Source organism: Haemaphysalis longicornis, unplaced genomic scaffold (genome assembly GCF_048455015.1).
Source record: "Haemaphysalis longicornis isolate Haplotype H1 unplaced genomic scaffold, Haemaphysalis longicornis Haplotype H1 scaffold_3, whole genome shotgun sequence".
Classification (NCBI taxonomy): Eukaryota; Metazoa; Arthropoda; class Arachnida; order Ixodida; family Ixodidae; genus Haemaphysalis; species Haemaphysalis longicornis.
In genome coordinates, this window is record NW_027526335.1 from 198773092 (window position 1) to 198794424 (window position 21333).

At 49.7% G+C, this 21333-nt stretch overlaps 1 protein-coding gene across 1 annotated transcript in view; it reads right to left on the minus strand.

Moving 5' to 3' along the window:
- Positions 1-15833: 15833 nt before the first annotated feature.
- LOC144173648 (luciferin 4-monooxygenase-like) overlaps positions 15834-21333 on the minus strand; it is a 41909-nt gene continuing 36409 nt past the window's right edge. Inside the window, exon 7 of the mRNA XM_077701984.1 lies at positions 15834-15993. Within this exon, the coding sequence (XP_077558110.1) occupies positions 15857-15993 (137 nt within the window). The 3' untranslated portion in view covers positions 15834-15856. The remainder of the gene's footprint in view (positions 15994-21333) is intronic.

Sequence of the window (21333 nt, forward strand, 5' to 3'; positions counted from 1 at the left end):
ACTCTAGTCTACCCGCAATGGTTTTAATCATCGGGGCACAGGAAACTCGGAGGACATCTGCGCTTGCGTGGCTATAGATATGGGCGTGAATAATCGCGGCTGCGGGGGGTTGGTCAGTTCGAGAGAGAAAGACAGCGCCAAAGTTTAAAAGTCGTTATTGTTTGGCTATGTTTTAACAATTTTGGTTTTTTGTGAGACTGACTAAAGGACGTACGGAGGGAGGAAGGAAGGTGGGAGGGAGGGAGGAGGGAGGGAGGGAAAGAGGGAGGGAGGAAGTGAAACATATTTGTTGAATACGATTTATGGAAATTCGGGAAAAGTTGACAAAGAGATAGCAGACCCTGTTATGTGAAAGAGAATTCCAAGGCCCGAGAATCAGCCTCCCGCTAATTTTCAGGTGACAATCTGGTCAGAGCAGCCTGTCGTGTTGGATATGTGATGTTCGAGTTGTTGGATATGTTGCTAGATATTAGTTGGATATGTGATGTTCGAGTGGTTCAGCCCTGAGAACATCCTTAGATTTGACCAGGTCTCACTGAAGAGAGTGCGTTTTTCGCCGTCTTTAAGATAATGTCGGACATTTCCTACCAAACATCTTGGCCAACCTAGATTTTTGAACATATGTGTTGGTTTCCATCCTGAGTAGACTTTGCGATTCTAAGCAATGAGGTCCCCGTCTGCCAGGGGCAGGATGGCGTTCCTAGGCGTAGGATGAGGAAACGTTTTCCATATTTTTTTGAGCAGGAGAGTGTGTTAGTCGGTGTCAACAGGAAGCGCGGTATGCGAGTTGCAGTGGGCGTTCATGGGCTGTGCAAGTCCCTTTGAGACGCGTGTTCGTGTGTTAATGCACTGTGAACTTTCATAATTGTAAATTAGAGAATCTTTCCCAGGCACTTAGGTACTCTGCCTGTAGCCAAGAGACTCGTGGCTGATTGAGTGTGTCTAATAATGTTTAACCATCTATTCGATACTTCTGTTACCAGGGTAGCGGAGGGGACCACAAAAAATATTCAATTCGCCTGTGTTGGAAGGTAATAGAGTTCCACCGATTGCTACGGTTTTTTCCTCCGTCAATTGTTGCCTTCATACTCTAGAACGTCCCGGCGTTAGCATATACTGTCTTCTTCGTGATTTTGGAACTTTCCTCAAAGGGATTTGATCCTGGTTTGTAGCGTGTCTTCGGGTAGGTTTGGATCAGTTTTCAAGAGAGCTTCTATGGAAAGTCGCTGGATCGGTGATATATTCATCATGGCCTCCAGCCTTTATTCCTGGAGGTGTGACTACATTTTATACGATGACCGGTCCCCATTTTGTTTCCCCGGACGCTCCTTTTGTGCTGGATGAATGGCCTCTCTGATTAAGTCAATGGTATTAAAAGACAGAACTTTTTTTTAAACATATTTGCAGTGATTGTGAAAATCCGGCGGTTAAGGGTTGCCCTCTATGCTCACCTCATAATGGCGTTTATTTGGCCTTGTTCAGTGATCTTAAGTGGTGTTTGGTACTAGTCTTTGCTATACGCGTCACATGTTCAGTGCCTGCACAAGCTTCATCATTTTTCTGTCATTCCAGCCGTTACACTGTACAGGCGCTTTCGAAGGTGGGCTAAATGGTCAAAGATTTCTTGCATTTTGGCGATTGTGAGATCCGTTTTTCCCTTCTTTTTTTAGGGCCAAGCAATGGATTTTTACGTGACTTTTTTCGGGGATGACGTGCTGCCCAATTGTTAGGTCTTCTTTTTTAATTTCCCGCGTAGCGCCATTCATCGCTTGCCGGTCGAGAGCTTCCGGAGGTGACACAACAGCAAAATGTTTTAAGGTATTTTAAGATTCGTGTAATTAGAAGCGAGGTACTCGGTTTTGCTTCCAATTTGGGCATATTTTAGTTCACTTCTGGTTAGAATGTAGGGTTCCCTTGGTTTTCTAGAGCCTGGTGTTCATCTTCTGCCACCTGTTTATTAAGCTAGGTAACGGAATGTTGGCGCCGGCATCAATTTAGGTCGTCGGAGAGGCGCTTTAGTGGTGACGTAGGTTGAGGGACGGCTGGCGACCGTGACAGTGTCTGCTCAGCATGCGAGTACACAAAGCGTGTAGCACGAACTTCAGTGCCTAGGCGGGGTTCCAGCTCAAATCGCGTATATTAACTGGTGTCTCGGCCTTAGTATCGTTGTCCTTCTTTCGACAGCGTAGTTCACGCTGCTGGACATTTCTGATACCGCTGCGCCCCGCATCTGGCTCATATCTGGCTCCCTCAGTTGTTAGCACCGATAACGTATTTGCGTGGACGCTTGATGAGCACGGTGGTATCGGACGGCTAGGAGGCACGGAAAAATAGAAAAATGAGCCTAATTACGCTAGCGCGTTAAAAAAAAGTCAGGACCAGCGTCGTAGCTCGGCTGCAGCAACAATGCTAACAGGGTTTGTTTTGTTGTTAAACCACTGGTCGGTGACTTTGGCTAGTTTCGGTTTCGAAAATTGGGGCGATTCTAGCGGAAGGGTGCTGCAACATGGCCCTCCTTTCTCTTTGCCTCAGCGTTTCTTTCTTTCCACACTGTCCATGCTTCTGCGCCTCCTGACGCGTGCGCTACAGCTCACCGGTGCCGATCTTTTTTTTTAGATGCAAAGCATCTCTTGCTTGGGGATATGCCCGTCCGTCAGCGTCCATCCGCACCTTTCCACCTCTCCCCACCAGCTGTGCGATAACGCCGCTCTCCTCCGCTACCCTCTCCCCACCAGCTGTGCCATAGCGCGCGCGCTGCTCCTCTTTTCCTCTTCTCCGCTCGCCGCTCCCTCAGTTGCTGCTTCTCCGATGAACTGAATGGACGCCAACAATTCTGTCAGCCAACTGGCGAAAGTGAAGCCGCTTCAAAACGCCAGCGTCGAGCAGCGGATGCCACACTGCGAGAAAGCGAAGCCGCTTCGGCACGCCAACGCCGCCAAGGGGATCCGGATGCGGTTCACCAACGAGAAGCCGCTTCGAAACGCTAGCGTCCCCATGCGGATCCGGATGCCGCTCGCAAACGCGACCGCGCCGCGAAAGCTGCCGCGAAAGCGACGGGGGGGTTGGAAACTCCGAGATACTTTGCATCACCAAATAGTTCCCTTCGGGGAGATGGTGTAATTTTTTTTTCGTTCTCTCTGCGTGGACGGCGGGCCACTTCGGTGCGTCCGTGAGCCAGCCGCCGTGCGAAGGGTTGGGTGGGTTGCCTGAACGTATCCGGGGGCCTAAAGTTTCGCTGCATTATAAAATATATTCAAATGCTTTCTAAACGTGGGCCGCGGAGGAAAGAGCGTCGCCAGTCCTGCGCGGCGAAACAGTTTGTCCAAGTTTTTCCCTTCCCCAAAGGTGACAGGTAAGCAAATTAGCTTTGTACAAGTTATAGTGAATACAAACAAAAGCCGACCGACGGCAATTATATGTTTTAAAAATACTTCGCGCATGTAACGTGAAGGCAATCTGACGTCAGTTTTCTTGCAGTGGAAACTAATGTGCAAATATATCCCAGCTATTGCAGGTGCGCGAACTTTTACAAAAAAGAACATGCCTTTGGCCCCCTGTTGTTTGTAAAGTGAATTGGTGTGCGGCATTGTCGCTTTATGATTGCCTTACTAACTGCTTAAACGTCGATTTACGTTTCTTATCAATGTATTTTTCTTTATTTCATGGAGCATGTTTGAGGCTTGGTTAGGGCCCCAAGTTGAGGACGGTTCCATACTTCATTCGACGTTTTGTCCGGTGACTCTCCTGAATACCTCCAAAGTCATCACAGCCCACCTGCTTCCAAAGCAGGCAAGCCCAGCTGTACGCGCTTCTTGGCGTTAACTGCGTACAGACGCGGGTGATTTGAAGGTAACCGCGTGAGCTTCGACCGATTAAGACGATAACACCCCCACGCGGCATTTTCGGTGCGCCTTGGATCTATTTTATGCCTTCTCCTCTCCCTCGGTCGCCGTTCCTTCAAACAGTCATCAGTCCCGCGGCTAGTAAACCACCCTTTCCGCTTTGCGGCGATTTTGTGTGGTTGTTAACGTGTGCGCTTTCTGTTTCATTATCGTGAGAAGCGATACCACCCATTGTTATGAATGCCCAGTATGTACAGTCGCGGCCACAGATACAGGGAACACGGCATGCGTGGTCGTGCTTGTCGGACCACCAACCGGGTGCTGCGCGAAATATTGCGGCGCAAGCGCAATCAGACCCAGAGGCGGAGCCAGGCTGCGCGTCGTCTGCTATGGCTCCTCCCACTTCGCCGCTCGCGAGGTTTGTGTAGTCCAACGCGCGTGCACGATCTAGGTTTTGTTGCTCGCGGAGAAGTGGGAGGAGCCAGAAGAGAAGTCACAGCAGGGCTAGAGCGGTGGCGCGCGCTCTGCTGATATGGCTTTCGCAGTGGCGGCAGGAACAATTCCGACCAGTCTCGACGCTCTACGCGTTTGGGCTGCGGAAGCTTACCCTTGCATGGTCCTTGCGCGCTTGCAATTGAAGGCCGTTTTACGCGTGTGCGGGCTTTTTCACCGTTCGTGCTTATGTGATTTAACAGAGATCATATCGGAGCTGAATTTCGGAGCTCCGTTATATTATTGCTGCGAAACCTGCATGCTGGACGCCGGCCTTCGACGAAATTTTTGTCAGGGCCAGAGAACGCCGGACAACGAACGATATTGACCGCTTGCTCGCCATCAGCGGCGAATTTGTCGGTGCACCCGACAAAGGTGGGAGGATTGTAGGGTTTACGATGGTATTCCACTAGGAGAAAATAGTAATATTAATATTAATACTAATTATTTCTTATTAAATAGTTTTCTAGCGCTCCGTGGGATTGCCAATGGGCCTTTCTGGCCGCCGCCGAAAGATGGTTAATACTTACTATTATTACAACTGTTATGCACATTATTGTATTATTATATTGTAATAAATAAGGCTTGACGTTGATTAGAAATTTTATTTCGATTGGTTGAAAAATGTATTCTTTAACCAATTAGTCGCAGGTGTTCATTTAAAAATGGCTTAGAAAGGGTCCATTTTTAATGGTTGTTTCTATTGAATTGTCGGTGCTACTTAATACCGATCATTTTATGCGATCAATGGTTACTCGTCCATGCACTTGCAGAGGGAGAAAAATTCGTTGACCATTCGATCCGACAGCAGGGTGTTTCTTGTTGACAGTCATCCCGGCTGTGCTCATCAGCATAGCACGCAAGCGTGTGTTCAACACATGCTCGCGTTGAGGACCGGAAGTAAATGGGATTAAAAATGGCGTTGAGGTCAGCGGAACGCACAGCAGCCTTTTTTACAACGGGTGTTAGTTCCAGAAAGGAGAGATTTCTGCGCATGGCACCCTTCCAAGGGATCCAGATGTTCGTTGGCGCTTGGCTCGCCTGGACTTCAACCCATTAACGGATCTAAAAAAATAATAGCGGCTAAAACATTAATCTATTAATTAGGGTTACTCGACCAATCGCCCACCTCTAGTAGTAAGAAAGCCTTTACTACTACTTATAATGTACAAAAGTACCTGTTAAGTTCGGGCTCCGCATGCAATTAATGAAGGCCGCCGGTGGGCCATGTATTTTCGTCGCCTCCACTGGTAGCTACGATCCTGTGTCCCTTTCATGTAGCCGCGCGGACGCCAAGTTCGGAGCCGCGGAGAGCGTGTGTTGTGCCCGTCCTTTTGTGCGTCAAAGGACAGGGGTGCTTAGCCTGAGTACCTCTGTCGCGCCGGAGGTGGCTGGGTCATTCGGCATGACAAGCTGACGGGAAGCTGAATGACGGTGTGTCTCATAGTGTCGTAAAGGCGCGCGGTGTAAGTTTCTGAGAATTTGCGAGGCCGGCTGCCGGCGCCGGGCGCTCTTCGTCTACGGGTCGTTCGCCTCGACGGTGGTCGCCTCGGCTGGCAGCGTCACTTCCCGTGGTCTGTTCAGGTGGGCGGCGGCGCCCCTTTAGTCTGGGAGGGGATTAGCAACGACTCCCTCTTTTTCCCGGCGCGCGCGCAGACGAGGACGCGGGAAGAGGTTAGCCGCGCGAAGACCGCTCCAAGCCGTCGGCTTGGCTTTTGAGCTGAACGTAATGGTGGGTCCACTTTAGGCCGCAGATGTCCTGTATTTGCTGGTCGGGTGCAACAGCGTGCGTGGGAAACGCACTATGAGTGCATAAGAGAGAGGGTTGGGTCACGTGACCGCAGGTGGGGATATATGTGTGATTGGCTGATTCCTGTGGCCAATCAATGGTTTGTATTAATTGTTTTGAAAGGTTTTTCTCTCTTTCTTGTACGCCCCCTTCTTGGAGGTGGGGTTTTTGGTATCAAAAGCGGAGTGTTGGGTTTTGTCAAGGGTCGGTCGAGAGGGGATCTAGTTCAGTATAGATCTCGGCCGTACAGGCCACTGATGTCAGAGTGACAATGTAACCGTCACTCTGACCTGATGTAAAGTTGGAGTAATGTAAATAATGTAAATAAACGTAATATCCAGCAAGGAAGGCAGTCCTCATCCCTCACCCGCTGCAAGCATCGGTCGTCGGTCATCGGAGCGAGTCGAGATCGTCCTCTCGGCTCGCGCATCAAAAGAACGTCACTATTTCGTCTCCATCAGTTCGCCAAGAAGTTGGAGAGGCGAAATTTAACTGTACCCAACATTCGGGGACATGTCTACGAAAGCAAAGAGTGAAAGCGCGTAGCCACTGCTTCTGTCCGTCAAACGAGATGGGCGAAATTTTAGAAGTTATACGCAATTCACGATAGCACGTATACAACAAATTTAGCACAAGAATAATCAAACGGCTTTTATACCAAACGATCATAGTTTCAGACAGCCAATCAGAAGGATGTAATTTTCACGTGTTGCTTCCAGTCGCTGCATGGACCTGAATTGGTCGTCAGAATTAACACACTTGACGGAGCATAGCTTCAAGCATGCAGTCGGCGCTGCGGGGTACCAGAATGCCTCCACGCCAGAGGATGACGATGCACCTTCCTCTTTGTGCTGCTCATACTTGCCTTAAGCTGAGGGTTAAATCGCGAAGATGATAGCTGGCTTGGGTTGTGAACCTTACGCCCCAAATAAACTGTCCGAATAAACTCGTTTCCAGTCTGCCTCGTGCCCTTCAGCTTCAAAGGTTGTAATCCACCAATGCTTTTTCTCCTGCATGGCATCGGAACAGCCGCTGTGCCACTTTTAATAAGTAAACTATGACAATTACAGTATTCGTTAAGCAATGTACTCTCAACCCGCATATGAACCCGAAACATTCAAACTAGCAAAGACGAATTTGTTACGAGCTGAGAGCAAGATTAGTAAAATTTTGCTGCGAATAATCTGTTGCACTCAGTGGCGGGTGCCCAGAACAGCTAAGTACTCAGGATTTCAGTTCGGGGGGAGGGGGGACCTCAAGGACCACAAAAGTAAATAAAACAGAACAAGCGAAGGAAAATTTAACTGCTGCATTGAGGTGGATGTCAAATTTTTCTTCCCAGAAACTTACTAAGCCTTGGGGTTTTCCCCTAAATGTGGCCAATTAAAATAAAAGAAGACAACAGAAAGAGCTCAAGGTAACAATTTACACGGGTGATACCCAACTATGTCTCAATTTTCAATTATTTCAATATTTTTTAGAGATATTGATATACATACATCGAAGCCACGTATGGCTGGTCCGTAGCGTGCGACACAAATATAATTATGGGAAGTCATTATTCGTTGATGAGCATGGAGTTGTCTACGTCGCTTTCTTCCTACCCCGTCCCTCTTCCCCCTCTTTTGCGTAGGCCCGTGCCAGGATTGCAGCGAAAAAAAAAAAGAAAACAAGAGCAGCATGGGCAAATAGCTTACCCGCGGAGTGGGAGAATCGCGCATCAGCGGAGTGGGCTCGCCGCGCCGCCTCCTCGCAGCGGCCGAAGGCAGGAACTAGGCCCCTTGCGAAGGCCGTACCAAGGCGCGCACGCCGCCGCTTTAGCCCGGCCGTGGCTCAGCTAGCTCCGCCGCTGGCCCTGATTCCGCTTGCGCTGCAATACTTCTTGTGGCGCTCCGCGGAGCGCGGCCAGCCGCTCCGTGTTCCCTGTATCAGTGGCCGCGACTGTACGGGTGGGGACGTATTATTCCAGACAACGCGAGCGCGTAGAAAAAGCCACCGATGCGCACTCTGGAGCCCTGGAGCCTGTTTTCGAGACCGGCGCTTTTTTTTATTCCTTTTCCCCGTCCTTTTTTATTTGCAGGCACGCTGATTTTCTCGCTTCCTGCAGCGGTGTTACGAGGTTCACTGAAGCACCGCAGAGCGACGCCTTCGTAGCATTCCTTTCATCCTTACGGCGAATTTGCAGCCTAATGTGATGGTTGCGCCGGCTTTGGCGCAAGTGCTCCCCGCGTCCTGATGAATACTTGCGCGGAATGTTTTGTGGTTTATTTTTCTACTTTATCGTTCATACACGATGAGGCTAACGGCTTGCGAGCGGTGCCGCAGAATTTAACGTGTATGAAGCACAATCACAGGGTGCCCGGCTATCGACCACCAAATGCCAGCGAGATGAATCGCGAGCCTATATTCATCCTGGTTATTTTGTATCTACTTCACCACTAAACTTACGTTTCAGCTCGCTTTCCACAGCCGATAAAGTACTCTATTTGCAAAGTTCATAAAAGAATTCACCTCGTTTTTTTTTCTCTCTACGTCCTTCAGGCGAATTTTTTTTGTGCACCTCAAAATTACGTCAGGCACTCCTAGCGAAGTACCGAATTGCAACCGAAGATGGAGCCCGACCTACCTGACAGTCCCCATGCCGCGTGTCTTCAGACGAGCGGGAAGCCATCTGGACACAGGTCGAGGACATGCTCAGCGACGACATTTTACAGCCATCGAAAAGCCCCTGGGCTGCTCCGGTCGTACCCGTGAAGAAAAAAGACGGTACATTGAGGTTCTGCGTTGACTATCGGCGACTCAACAAAATCACCAAAAAGAACGTTTACCCCTTGCCATGAATCGACGACGCCCTCGACCACCTCCGGCAGGCGAATCACTCCTCATCAATGGATCTGAAGACAGGCTACTGGCAAATTGAAATGGACGAGAGAGATCGAGAGAAGACGGCATTCATAACCCCGGACAGCCTATACGAGTTCAAGGTGATGCCGTTGTACTATGCACGGTGCCAGCAACGTTTGAAAGAGTCATGGAGATTGTGCTAGCGGACCTGAAGTTGCACACCTGCCTGGTATACCTCGAATACGTTGTGGTATTCGCCCGGACTTTCGACGAACACCTTGCAAGGTTAGAGTCTGTACTGGAAGCTATCAATACGTGGGGGGTAACACCGAAGACTGAAAAGTTCCCCTTCGCGTACGAGGAAGTGAAGTTTTTGGGCCACGTCGTCAACACCGCGGATGTGCTGCCTGACCCGGCGAGAACTTCCGCCATAGCGAACTTCGCTAGACCGAAAAACAAGAAGGGCTTGCGAAGATTTCTCGGACTGTGCGCCTACTACCGGCGCTTCGTCGCAAACTTCGCACGCATTGCAGAGCCACTTGCACGCCTGACGAAAGATAGCACACCTTTGAGTTGCGAACGTGCCCCAGAGGAAGCATTCTACGAACAGGAACCATGCCTGCAAAGCCCGCTCGTGCTCGCTCATTTCTACGAAAATTCCAAAGCGGAAATGCACACGGACGCCAGTGATATAGCCTTGGGAGCCGTCCTCGTCCAAAAGCAAATCGGTTGCGAAAAGGTAATTGCCAATGCCAGCCGTAGTCTGTCGAAGGAGGAGAAAAACTACTCTGCCTCCGACAAAGAGTGCCTGGCTATCATATCGGCCATTTCAAAATTTCGCCCATATGTGTATGGTAGACCGTTCAACGTTGTGACAGACCATCATGCGTGGTGTGGGCTCGCAATTTTGAAGGACCCCTCTGGCCGTCTTGGGCGATGGAGCTTGCGCCTACAAGAATTCGACGTCAAAATCGTCTATTATTCCGGCAGAAAACACTCCGACGCCAACTGTCTGTCCCGTACCCTCGTCGACCCACCTCCTCAAGACTCCGATGCAGACAGCGCGTTCTTCGGAGTCGTGTCGTAGAGGGACGTAGCCGGCCAGCAGCGTGCCGACCCCGAGTTGCGCGTCATGATCGACTGCCTAGAAGGACGCAGTGTTGCCGCGCCTACAGCCTTCAAACGCAACTTATCAGCATTCAGACTGAAATACTCCGTCCTCGTGAAGAAAAATCTCCACCCCGGAATGAGAACAAATTTTCTTCTTGTAATCGCTGCAGAACTTCGAGAAGGAATTTTGGAAGCGTGCAACGACGATCCGTCGTCCCGAAATCTTGGCACAGCATGCACTATTGGAAAAATCAAGGCCAAGCACTACTGGCTCCTCCTTACGACCGATGTGTCCCACTACGTACAGACCTGCTGTGACTGCCAGCGACAAAGAGCTTGCTCTTAAGCTCCCCTAATGATTACAGTCACGCACAATTATAAACAACCCCGATAGAGCGAATATATATATCGAGCAAAAAGAAATCAGTTACAAAAATATACACGCGAGACATATTCCTTATAACAAAGTTCACATCAAATACAACGAACTCGGCGAACCTAGGAACTCCTCCGAAACGCATGGTCTCACAGCAGTAATTGAGAAGTTGATTGGCCGCGGTTAAGGTATTGAGCATCACGTGGGATGACCTGACGCCGGACACTTTCCGTAACTGCAGGAGAGTGGGAAGCCGGGCTAGTTGAAATCGTTTCGCGACTGATATTCCGCACAACAAAACGGGACCACAGAATTCCTTCGGGGATTTCCTGACTGCCGTCGACGACCAGGTTGCCGTCACTGTGAGCCCCTCTAAAGCCTGTTCTACATGGTACGTTTCTCGTCTGAGAATTCGGTGGAGCGAACATTCGCACTTGCGAAGTTCCCAATGCCTCGAAAGGTCGTCTACATGGCCTACGAACGTCGCGAGTTTTGCATTTCAGAGGCACGTTGTTTGCAGACTCTCAGAGAGCAAATCTTGTTGTGAAAAAAAAAGGTTTTGTTTTATTTCCTGGACAAATCTCTTTAGTCTGCACTGCAGTAAATGTGACTTTATTTGCGGTTGCGTACAACAATCGCCTATTATTTAGCAATATACGCACGCATAGCAGAGAAGACAAGCGCAGAAAGCCACCCTGGGTTGGGTTTTTGTGCGTGCCTAACACACCTCGGTTTACCTCGGACAGTTCTTCTTGAGTTCTTCTGTACTTCTTCACTGCTGTGATGTCGGCCACATGCACGGGCACCGATTAAGAATTCATTAAAAACGGCGCGCGACCATGGAGGAAGAAAAATGTTAGGAGGGAGCATGACGTCAGGCGGCCCAGCTTCGGCACGCCAACGTCCTGTGAAGCCGCTTTCTCCTCTCGTCGGGCTCCTCCCGCGCAATGCATTATGGAAAATCCACCACGCTCAGGCCCGCGGTAGCATGTAGTGGCTCCGGCTGGCTGCCGGTGGAGGTGGAGGCGAGCGCCGTCGCCGAAGGCGCCGTACAAGATTGTTCACCTGCGTTGCGCTCCAAGCTTCGTATCGTGGAAGTACTGCCGCTGTCGCTGTTCAAAGCAAGGCGAGACTTCGATCGCATTCTTACGAAGCACCCTCACGAGCTGCAAGCCGAATTTCACTTCTGACGTTGAATCGCTCCAACGCGTCGCCGTAAACATTCACAAGCATGGAGCGGCCTACAGTTGCGCGGTGTTTGCCAGGTGTGCTGTGACGGTTGCGGTTGGCATTCTGCTGAGTTATCGCGCGTAACGAGTGTCGTGTCGGCGGGGAGGTGGTGCGACTAGCTTTGGTTTCGCTCGCGCGCGCTTTTGCATACGTTCGCCTTTTCGGTGCTCTGGCATGGTGGTACGTTTTTATCTACTTCAGGGCACTGGAAAACAAAGGGTTCAGAACCCTCATGTTGGGTGTCACCACCTCGCGTCGCAAGCAGTACGCCGGATGTTTGTCCGCTGAGGACCGCACGATGGGTGCGATACGTATATAAAAAAAAAAGAAGCACGAATGCTAGATTACGCCGGGGAGGGGACTGACTGCGCCTTGGAAATAAATGGTTGATCACCTAGAATGCCGGATCTTTTCAACTTTGCCTTAGCGGCAAAGTTGAAAAGATCATCTCCACTTCTGCACGCCGCGGCGGCACACAACTCTCCGACGGCGTCGTGTACTTCGACGGGTTCGAAACTCAGTAAACAAAGATGTTTTCCGCCTCTCCCTTCCGACCACTTTGTCCGCGCGATCAGGACGCTGCGCATTTCGGGTTGCAGGCAGAGCTGCGCGCAACGACACGTCGCCGAAACTCGAATACGTGGACGGCCCGGCAACCAAACAGATAGACGCACGCACGCAGCGTCTGCGAAGGGCCAAAGGAGCCGCAAAAAACTACCGCTTGCCTGTCACGTGAGAGTGGAACGCCCATAAGTTTTTCCTTTTTTATTTTTTATGATTAGGCTTCACGATTGTCACGTGACGCTCCCTCGTAAACTTTTCTTTCCTCCATGCGCGCGACATTGTGTTGCGAACGCGCGTGAGTTTGTTTTGGTCGTTCTCGTGCTCCCGCGCTTACTCCGCGCTTTGACAAGCGACGCCATCTGGTTACTCAGAGTGCAACCAGAGATGCCGTGACGTTCACCGAGCTGTGTTGTTATTGGCCGCAGGTCCGGCCCCTCAACGCCGCACGAGCCGCAGGAGTGGTGTTCACGGGGGATGCTCGTCTGTTGTAAACATTTGGCACTTTGCCCCAGCAAAGAAAATGGTCGCTTTGCCGTACGAGCGGCTCCACATCTGCGAATTCGCAGGGAAAATCGCACCATGTAGAACGGGCTTGACGCAGACACCGTCGCCGATGCCATAGCAGCTGGCGCTGCTGAAGCACCGAAGAGACAGAGGATATCCCGGGTGAAAGCCCTCCGCCACTTAATGAACCGCTTTCGGCAGTTGATATGCTCCTCCATTATTGCTTCGATATTGCAGGACACGGCCACGAATGCTGTGCTAGTTGATGCCGCCAAAATGAAAGTAAAAACAAGAATCACCACTTTTTTGCGAAGTAGGCAATTGAGGCGGAATGTAGCCTTATTGCTTGCATTAAATGGATTGTTTTGTGTATGGTAACGACATTCTTAATTATGTTGGTTTCCGCATGCGGGGTTGGGGTGTCCCGCGTATTGCGAACCCGTAACAAAAAACTCGTTATCGGCAGATTTTGTTATATTGAACTACTGGATATGTCGAACTGATCGGGCCGCATATTGCAGTTTCCTGTAACCGAGTTTGACTGTATTTCAATTTGAGACTAATGCAAAAATCGATATTTCCTTTCCGCAAGATGGTGATTATGTTTAGGTCATAACACACACACAAACACCCTAAACGCACGCACCCACACAGAGACACACACAGACACCCACAGAAGCGTGTAACACACACGCACGCACACATACATACACTCACGCACGCACACACAAACACACTCACACGCACGCACAGACACACATACACACGCACACAAGCGGGCGTGCACACTCTCACACAAACGTACACATGCACGCTCGCACGCACACCCGCACACACCCACACACACGGGCGCGCACGCACACACGCACACACACGCGCGCGCCCACACATGTACGCACACACAAGCGCATACACACACACGCACGGGCGCGCACGCACACACGCACACACGCGCGCGCGCCCACACATGTACGCACACACAAGCGCATACACACACGCACGCAAACATAGACGCACACACACAAGCGCGCGCACGCACACACGCAAACACACATGTCTGTGCCTGTACGCGTGTTTGCGAGCACGTAAGCACGTGCACGCAAACACGCGTACAGGCACGGACACAGACTTATACACGCACACACACGCATTGCACGCGCAAATGCGCACACGCACACACACAAACGCATACACACACGTGCGCAGGCACACACGTGCACGCACACACACACATGCACATACACACATGCACACACACAAGCACACACACATGCACACACCCATACACACGCACACATCCACAGGCGCACGCACACACGCACATGCACGGCCACACACACGCACACACACGCACGCACACACACACACACACACACACGCGCGCGCACACACACGTATGCACACACAGACGCATACACACACGCACGCACACACAAACGCATACACACACACGCGCAGACACACACACGCATACACATACACACACACGCACACCCACCCACACACACGCACATACACACACACACACACACGCACACACACGCGCACACGCACACAGGCGCACGCACACGCGCACGCCCAAACACACACGCGCAAGCACACACGCACGCACACAACGCACACACGCGCACACACATAGGCTCGCACACACACACGCACCCGCAGGCACCCACGCACACGCACAAAACAGACAGCTTGGCGAGTTGGTTTACCCTCATTTGAAGGGGCGCAAACGCACAATTGTGACGACAAGCTTAGGTCATGGGCTGTGATGGGGTGGTTGCTGCAACGGCGATCGGGAGTGGCAGGTATCTGAAGAAATAACTTAAGAGCGACGTTGGAATCTCGCTGGGCTAGACTTTCCGAGAAGACCTCACGCAGGGCGTGGGGTAGTCAGTTTAAGAACTATCATACTTGGTGATAGAGAACCCGCAGGAAGACTGAAATGTTTGCTAAGCAAGCCTACCAAGGTTGCCTTCGAGCTGATGTTCGAACCTCGGCGGAATGCGTCGCAATGTAGAAAAGTATAGCGGAGTATCAGTATACACATGAGATGCAAAGGGCGCTGTGATTGTTTGGCCCAGAACCTATACCCGTGTTTCTTCTCATTGTCAAGAGAGATTGAATAAAACGCTCCTTGGTTTAGTCTTTTAGGGGTTCGTCCAATTTGTGAAGATTACCATTCCGAAACCAACGAAGGTGCATTCGTTTTAAATATAGAATGATGGCACCCGCTCTCTTTTATAGTAACCTATATCTAAGGAGAAAATCTGGCAAGTCACAACGCCTATAAATGGCAGCAAAAAAGCCCTAGGGTTATGCAATGGTGACGCATTTATCCACCAAGCAAGTAAAATACGTGTAAGTTTTGTTTTTTCGCTACTTTAATGGCCGTCTGTTCAACTTGGGTGACGCAAAACCCTTTTGTCCCAGGAATAAGTATACGCGATAAGAGCTCTCCCAACTTTGTAGAGCCTTGGTTGAATACTTGGGCCAAATTATTAAATTCCAAGTCTGTGTACGGGCGCGCATGCACCAGGTACGATCCAGGAGTTCCATGCCAAGCAACATGCAATGCGTACATGGCTACAAAGACTGTAGAACATACACCATCACTGGGACGCAGTAAACGTACTTACCGGGCACCAGGACTGTTCACCGCTATCGCTGTAAGAAAATGACACTTGTAAAAGACGTTGCTCAAGTTTAACGAGTCAAAAACGAAAGGAAAAGCTTTCGTCAAGTTATATTGCGCAAAAACATACTTCGCTAAAATCAAAGATGTTTGAGCTATGCACCTTGGAGCCGCAGAACTCGAATACAGTAGCCGAGCAGAATCCAGAGCTCTCTTCCAACGATAGCAGAAATGCTAGTATTGCGTGTTCAGTATTCACAAGGAACTTGCGTAAAATATTTTTACCAGCAGGATGGACAGCTCACTAATATCCCTTAGAAATGTTTATTCGTCTTTTCTATCACTATCAGTGCAAGCAGAATAATGTTGAGTGTATGTAGTATAACATGTCTAGCATCACAAACAATCTACTGTTTATTATCATGCGGTCGCATGTATTCGAAGAACAGATAGACACCGCAGCTACAGCATTATTTCTTGGAAGCTTCGAGTCTTCGCAAATATGCCTCTCTCAGCACGCGCCGGAGTTCCTTTCCGGTGCCAGTTTCAGGAATGCTATCGACGAACTCGATGCCCCCATGTAAGTGCTTGTGGTGCGATAGCTTCTCTGTAACAAAACAAACAAACACATTTACAAATCTCTTACAGCAGAGTATTTGTTTAAAAATACGCATAAAATTGTTTCGAATACATCTTGCGAACTGGCGCATGCAATGATGAATAGGCGCACTGATGCTTCTCATGCATTTGTGCCAAAGCAAACTACACTTTTTGCTATAGTCCCAACTGCAAAAAAGCATGGACAAAGTTGTATGGCCAGCATTAAACACTGACTTTATTGGGGTTATCATATATAAAGAGGTAATTACACTCAGAGTTCGAAAAGCAAACATTGAACGTTTTCGTGTTTCGTGACGGGAAAAAAATCCCTCTCCAGGAAACAAAAATAGGAAGGGACGATAAAGACTTCGCTCTGCGGATCTCTAACTGGCCCGAAGTAAGTACGAGCAGCAGGAGTATTTTTAATCACGTGCTTGTTTTTAGCGTACTCAGAAATAGGGGAAGAAGAAAGAGAGAATACTTCATTTCTAATAACAAGGGAAGGGGAAACGGGGTGGCGGGCGAAGCTAAGGACAACCTCGTTTCAGGCAGCTGCTGGTGGCCTTCATGATGAAGTCCGCCAGGCTCCTCTGCGCCTCCAACTTTGTTGCTTTGGTACTTCGCCTTCACGAAAAGTACCGTGGCGTCGGAGGGAAAGAACCCGAATTTTTGGGCTCACCAGTCGTGGATTTTAATTATTGCGAAAAATGGTTTAACCACTGCATTTTAACCACTGTACGAAAAAAGTTTCCTCTTGTCTGGCTTTCAATTCCATGCGCTCATCTTTGTAAAAACTGAACGCCACTTATCTGGCGATCTTGACATCACCAAGAGAAAAGGAAACTGCAGACACGAAGGGCTACTGGCTTGTAAATACCGGCCCTACGGTATACTACGATAAAGTAGAATACAGTAGAAATACTGTCGTGATCTACAGTTAGCCGTACTTGATGTGTTGGCTGTGTTAGTTGCGTTGTCCGGGTTTCGTGACGAGGCCTTATTGTGCGCTCACTTAAAACGCGGGGAAGCTCACTCACAAAGCCGGTGTAATAAGGACTGTTTCGGATTCACAGGAAGTGCAAAATATTGCGAGACCTGCATGTGACGTGATGCGTGTACACAGCGGTTGCATATTTTTTGAATAGATATTATCACGTCGGAATATACAGTGACGTTCACTACCAACGTGTCTTGAATATACTTTTGTGAGAGAAGCAGTTGTCACTGCTTTCAGATTGTGGTCAGACGTGTACATCAGGTTATATCATTTTCGCGCATTGCGTTGTTCGTGCACTCTGCTATGAATTCGTTTATTCACACGTTTATTTCCGTTGTTCACATCTGCATGTGCAAACCGGCTGCGGTGCTTACGGCAGATGCGGTCATGCGGCAGACCATACGAGGGAGTCTGTTATGTCAGTTGTGGGTCGGTTAAGCGTGAGCACAGAAGCTGCCAGTTTTGTTTCACTGCTACATGTGCAACATGTAATCCACTACTACAGTACCAATGCTCCAGAGATGAGTCGTGCACCTATGTCTCTACAGAAAAGCTTTGAGGTGGCCAAGTTGCCGGAAACGGCCGAAATGCCGCGGGTTCAGTATAGGGAAAGGTGCACATAAGACAATGCGGAAATGGACGTACATCCTTTGTAAAAATTTTGTGGGCCAATCCTAAGCGTTCTCGACCACAAAGAATTCTAATAATCGGCTTCACTTTTATATGTAGCAAAATATTTTAGCGCAGTAAGAAAGAAACGTGTTTTCTCTAGCTTTCCTGCATGAACAGAGTCAGCGTTGCTCGGGACGTAAGCTTGTACATTGAATTTTTTGCAGCATGTGCGTTTCCGGCTTGGCCCACAAAATTTTGAAAAAGACCGTACATTCCTGCATGAGCCTGAAGTGAAGACGGTACCATTTTCACGTCTAATTCTAACTCCATTGCCACACTTTCATTTTATACATGTAATAAGCACTATAAGATAAAAGATAACTGCTCCAAAAGACAGGAGCTTAGCGAAATGTGAGGGCTGTCACTGCACCACGTACCGTAATGCTTTCGTCAAGCTATCCAACTGCTCCCGCGACCTAACTCTCAGAATAGATTTTTTGACAGACAACGCTGCCTTTACTGATCTGCTGGCAAACCAGATAATCTTGCTGGCTGATCACGCAACGAAATCGACACCAAGCCCCGAGCAACATGTTGCTGTAAGGATTACCAATGAACACATTGCCCCTCGTCCCTATAAAAAATGGAAATCGTGGTATACTGCTTCGGCGCTGATACTGACACCGACGCTTTCATGGGAAGCGACTAGAACCTGCTTCTCGAGCGCGGTTATCCGTGGGAAGCATTGTGCGCCTTAAGAAAAGAAATTCGGAAGTTCTCAGCACCAATTTCCTCAAGGAACACCACCAAACAAACATTGGTGCTGCTGTTGCCAGTACTCGAAAAGACGCACGGAGCATGTGACATTATCGCGGCCGTCTACTTTGAATGCGAACCAGAAAACGTCTTTCAGCCTCAACTTTTCTTAGATGGAAATCCCTCCCCTCGCCCCCCGCAACATAAAAAATGGGAAGAGTTATTAGCTTTGGTACGCCATTCTAAAGAGTATCTTTTCTCTACTGCAAAGGTATAATGCAACAAAATGAAAACTTAGGCAAGTTGGTTCTATCTGCACTACGAGCCAAAATGCCAACTTTCTCGTAGAATTCTGGGAATGGGAACCATTATAGTGTCGTAGGGTGTGTGTTGTGCTTTCTCCTGTTCGCCGTTTTAGTATATTGTGCGCCGCCTTCAGGAGGCGGGGTTGTGGTGACCATGTCTTTGTATTGCTCAGAGCTAGTAGGCCGGCACCGCCGGCGTGCCTGTCGCCGTCCACGGCAAAAATGCGCCGAATCTCACGGCCTCTCGCACCAGACGTGACGTGCCCTCCTCCGCCAGCCGACCCGCTGGCTTGCCCCATTAGCCCAAGAGCACCCTCCCTCTCTCTGGGAGTCCTTTCTCTCCCCAAAGGGATATAACTGCGTGCGAGGCCTTCCCCGAGGCCGTCCTATCCACGCACGGTCGAACCGCCCGGTCGCAACCAGGAACCATCCGTTCCCCAACCACGAGGCAAGTCGAGTCTCCCCTCAGGAGACGAACCAAGCCGGCGGCCTACGACGGCTTACCGAACTCGTGCGGACTCCGTCCTCCGTCCAAGCTTGGGACTGCCGCTTTCTTTTACCTAGTGTACATTTGGCCGACTGTTGACTAAAGCATACTTCCTCGAATTCGCCTTCGTCGGAGCTCGTCTTTGGCACCTTCCGTTGAGCCGATTGCACAAACAGCGGCATTTACGCGACGCCACGTGAAGGATTCCGACTCCGGTGCTTGTGTTCTGGCTGCCTAGCAAGGTGATACAGCCCATTATAGCCGCCAACCCCACAGTATTCATGATGAAACGTAACAGCGCAATAAACGACGAGGGACAGAGATGAAATTTACAAAACGGGCGCTGACTCGAAACTAGTGTTTTATTACTGCTAAGCAGTGTTGTACGGAACGGCGTTACAAGGAACGACGTTCCTGGAACTAGTTACTTTTTGGAGGAACGGAGGAACGCCACCGTTCCATTAAGAGTCGGCGGAACTGTAACGGTAACTCGTTACGTTTTTGAAGGAACGGCAGGAACGGCGTTCCTGCCGTTACATCGCTAGGATTTGGCTGTTTTTGGTGCCAATGCTCGAGTACAGAAATCCGCAAGTCGCTACTGCGTTTCTCTTCCCGCCCTTCAGCCGTAAGTGCTTCCTCGAAGGTCAAAGGCAGAAGAATAATAACGCAGAAGGCAGCAGCTTGTGCTTGCTTTCATGCTGGTTGAACTTACGCGGCGTTCGACGGGTGAATTGCGTTGCCCCGAGAATGCTTTTCACATTTCATCGTTTGCCTGGGGATGCCAGGACGCGCGTCTGGCCGATAGAATTGATCCGTGGCGGGGAAAGATTGTTTAATACGGGATCCGGAGATTTCGGTGTCGGACATTTACGCGCAGGACGTTGCGGTGCGGACGTTTCTGTGCACGGACATTTTGGTGCATGACGTCTTGGTCCAGACATTTTGAGTCACGGGATGTCCCAGGCATTCTTTGAACAATTTAGATTTAATATTGTAATTTCGTGACTTGTATGATTCTACATTCGAAATTTGTGCTTCCGCCACCGTGTGTGGAAACGAACGCTAAACACTGGCTGAGCATTGCCACGTAAACCCAATGTCTGTAGTAGATGGTAAAAATTAACTTGTTAATTTGCATCCGTTCAACCTTCTTTTGATTTTAACATTCATGTGAACAACCGTACTACTTTAAGTGTTTCCAAAGCGCTTTGCTTTCACTTCAGCCAACGGTGCAAGACGCTGCTTCTTTTAGTCCATCCTGCCCCCCCCCCCCTGCAAAACATCCGCAAGAAAAAAAAACAGAAAAACGAGGTAGATTAAGCGCGTGCGCATTCCGTTTTTACTATTTTCTCAATCAATCTCGTATTCGTTGCATTCGGTGTCGGTTCTACTTAAAACTAACCAACCAACGATCGCACTTACGTTGGCGTTACTTAGGGGAGGGGAAGGCTGAGCCCCGCCGGCTACAAACCCCCTTGGTAGAGAGAGAGGGGTGTCACTTGTGGTTCACCATTCTGTCAACTGGACTTCGAAAACTTGAAGACGACTGTTGCTGCTCTCGTCACACTAGCCTATTCAATTTTTTTGCTCCTTATAATGGGAGAAAGCAATGTATGCCTGGTGTGTCCATGATATGCGTGACTTGAAGAATTAATTCCCAATGGGGAGACTGAAGGCGAAGAAAGAGCGATTCCTGGAGTGGGGGCGCCATCGGTATGACCGGGACACGCGGAAGGGCGTAGCCAGCAAACGATAGTGGTCCTTGTGTTCTCAGCGGCTTTTAGGGGCGAAGCTCCTAAAGCCATGGGTCTGTCCATCCCTTGTGTCTCGTGGTACGTGACCGCCGCATGCTTTCGGAGATGTCGCAAAGTGGGCCGCGTTGCACGCGCAAGAACCGGCTGCAACCGGCAGCGCAAACTCGGCACCGGGAGTGCGAGCTTGTCTGTGTTCGCCAACGGAGGCGCGAGCGCACGTGCACTGCGAGGGGGAGATCACGCAAGAGATCACGCCACGAACGCAGGCAGTCGTTCACGGAGATCGAACGAGACGCAAGGACCTTTGCTCGTTTCCTCTCGTCTTGTTCGGGCACAAGTTCGCCCTAAATAAAAGTTCTTTCTTCAAATACGCACTCAGATGTATCCATATGAACCCTACCAAGATCCGAGGAACGTGTATAGACTTGGTGTTTGC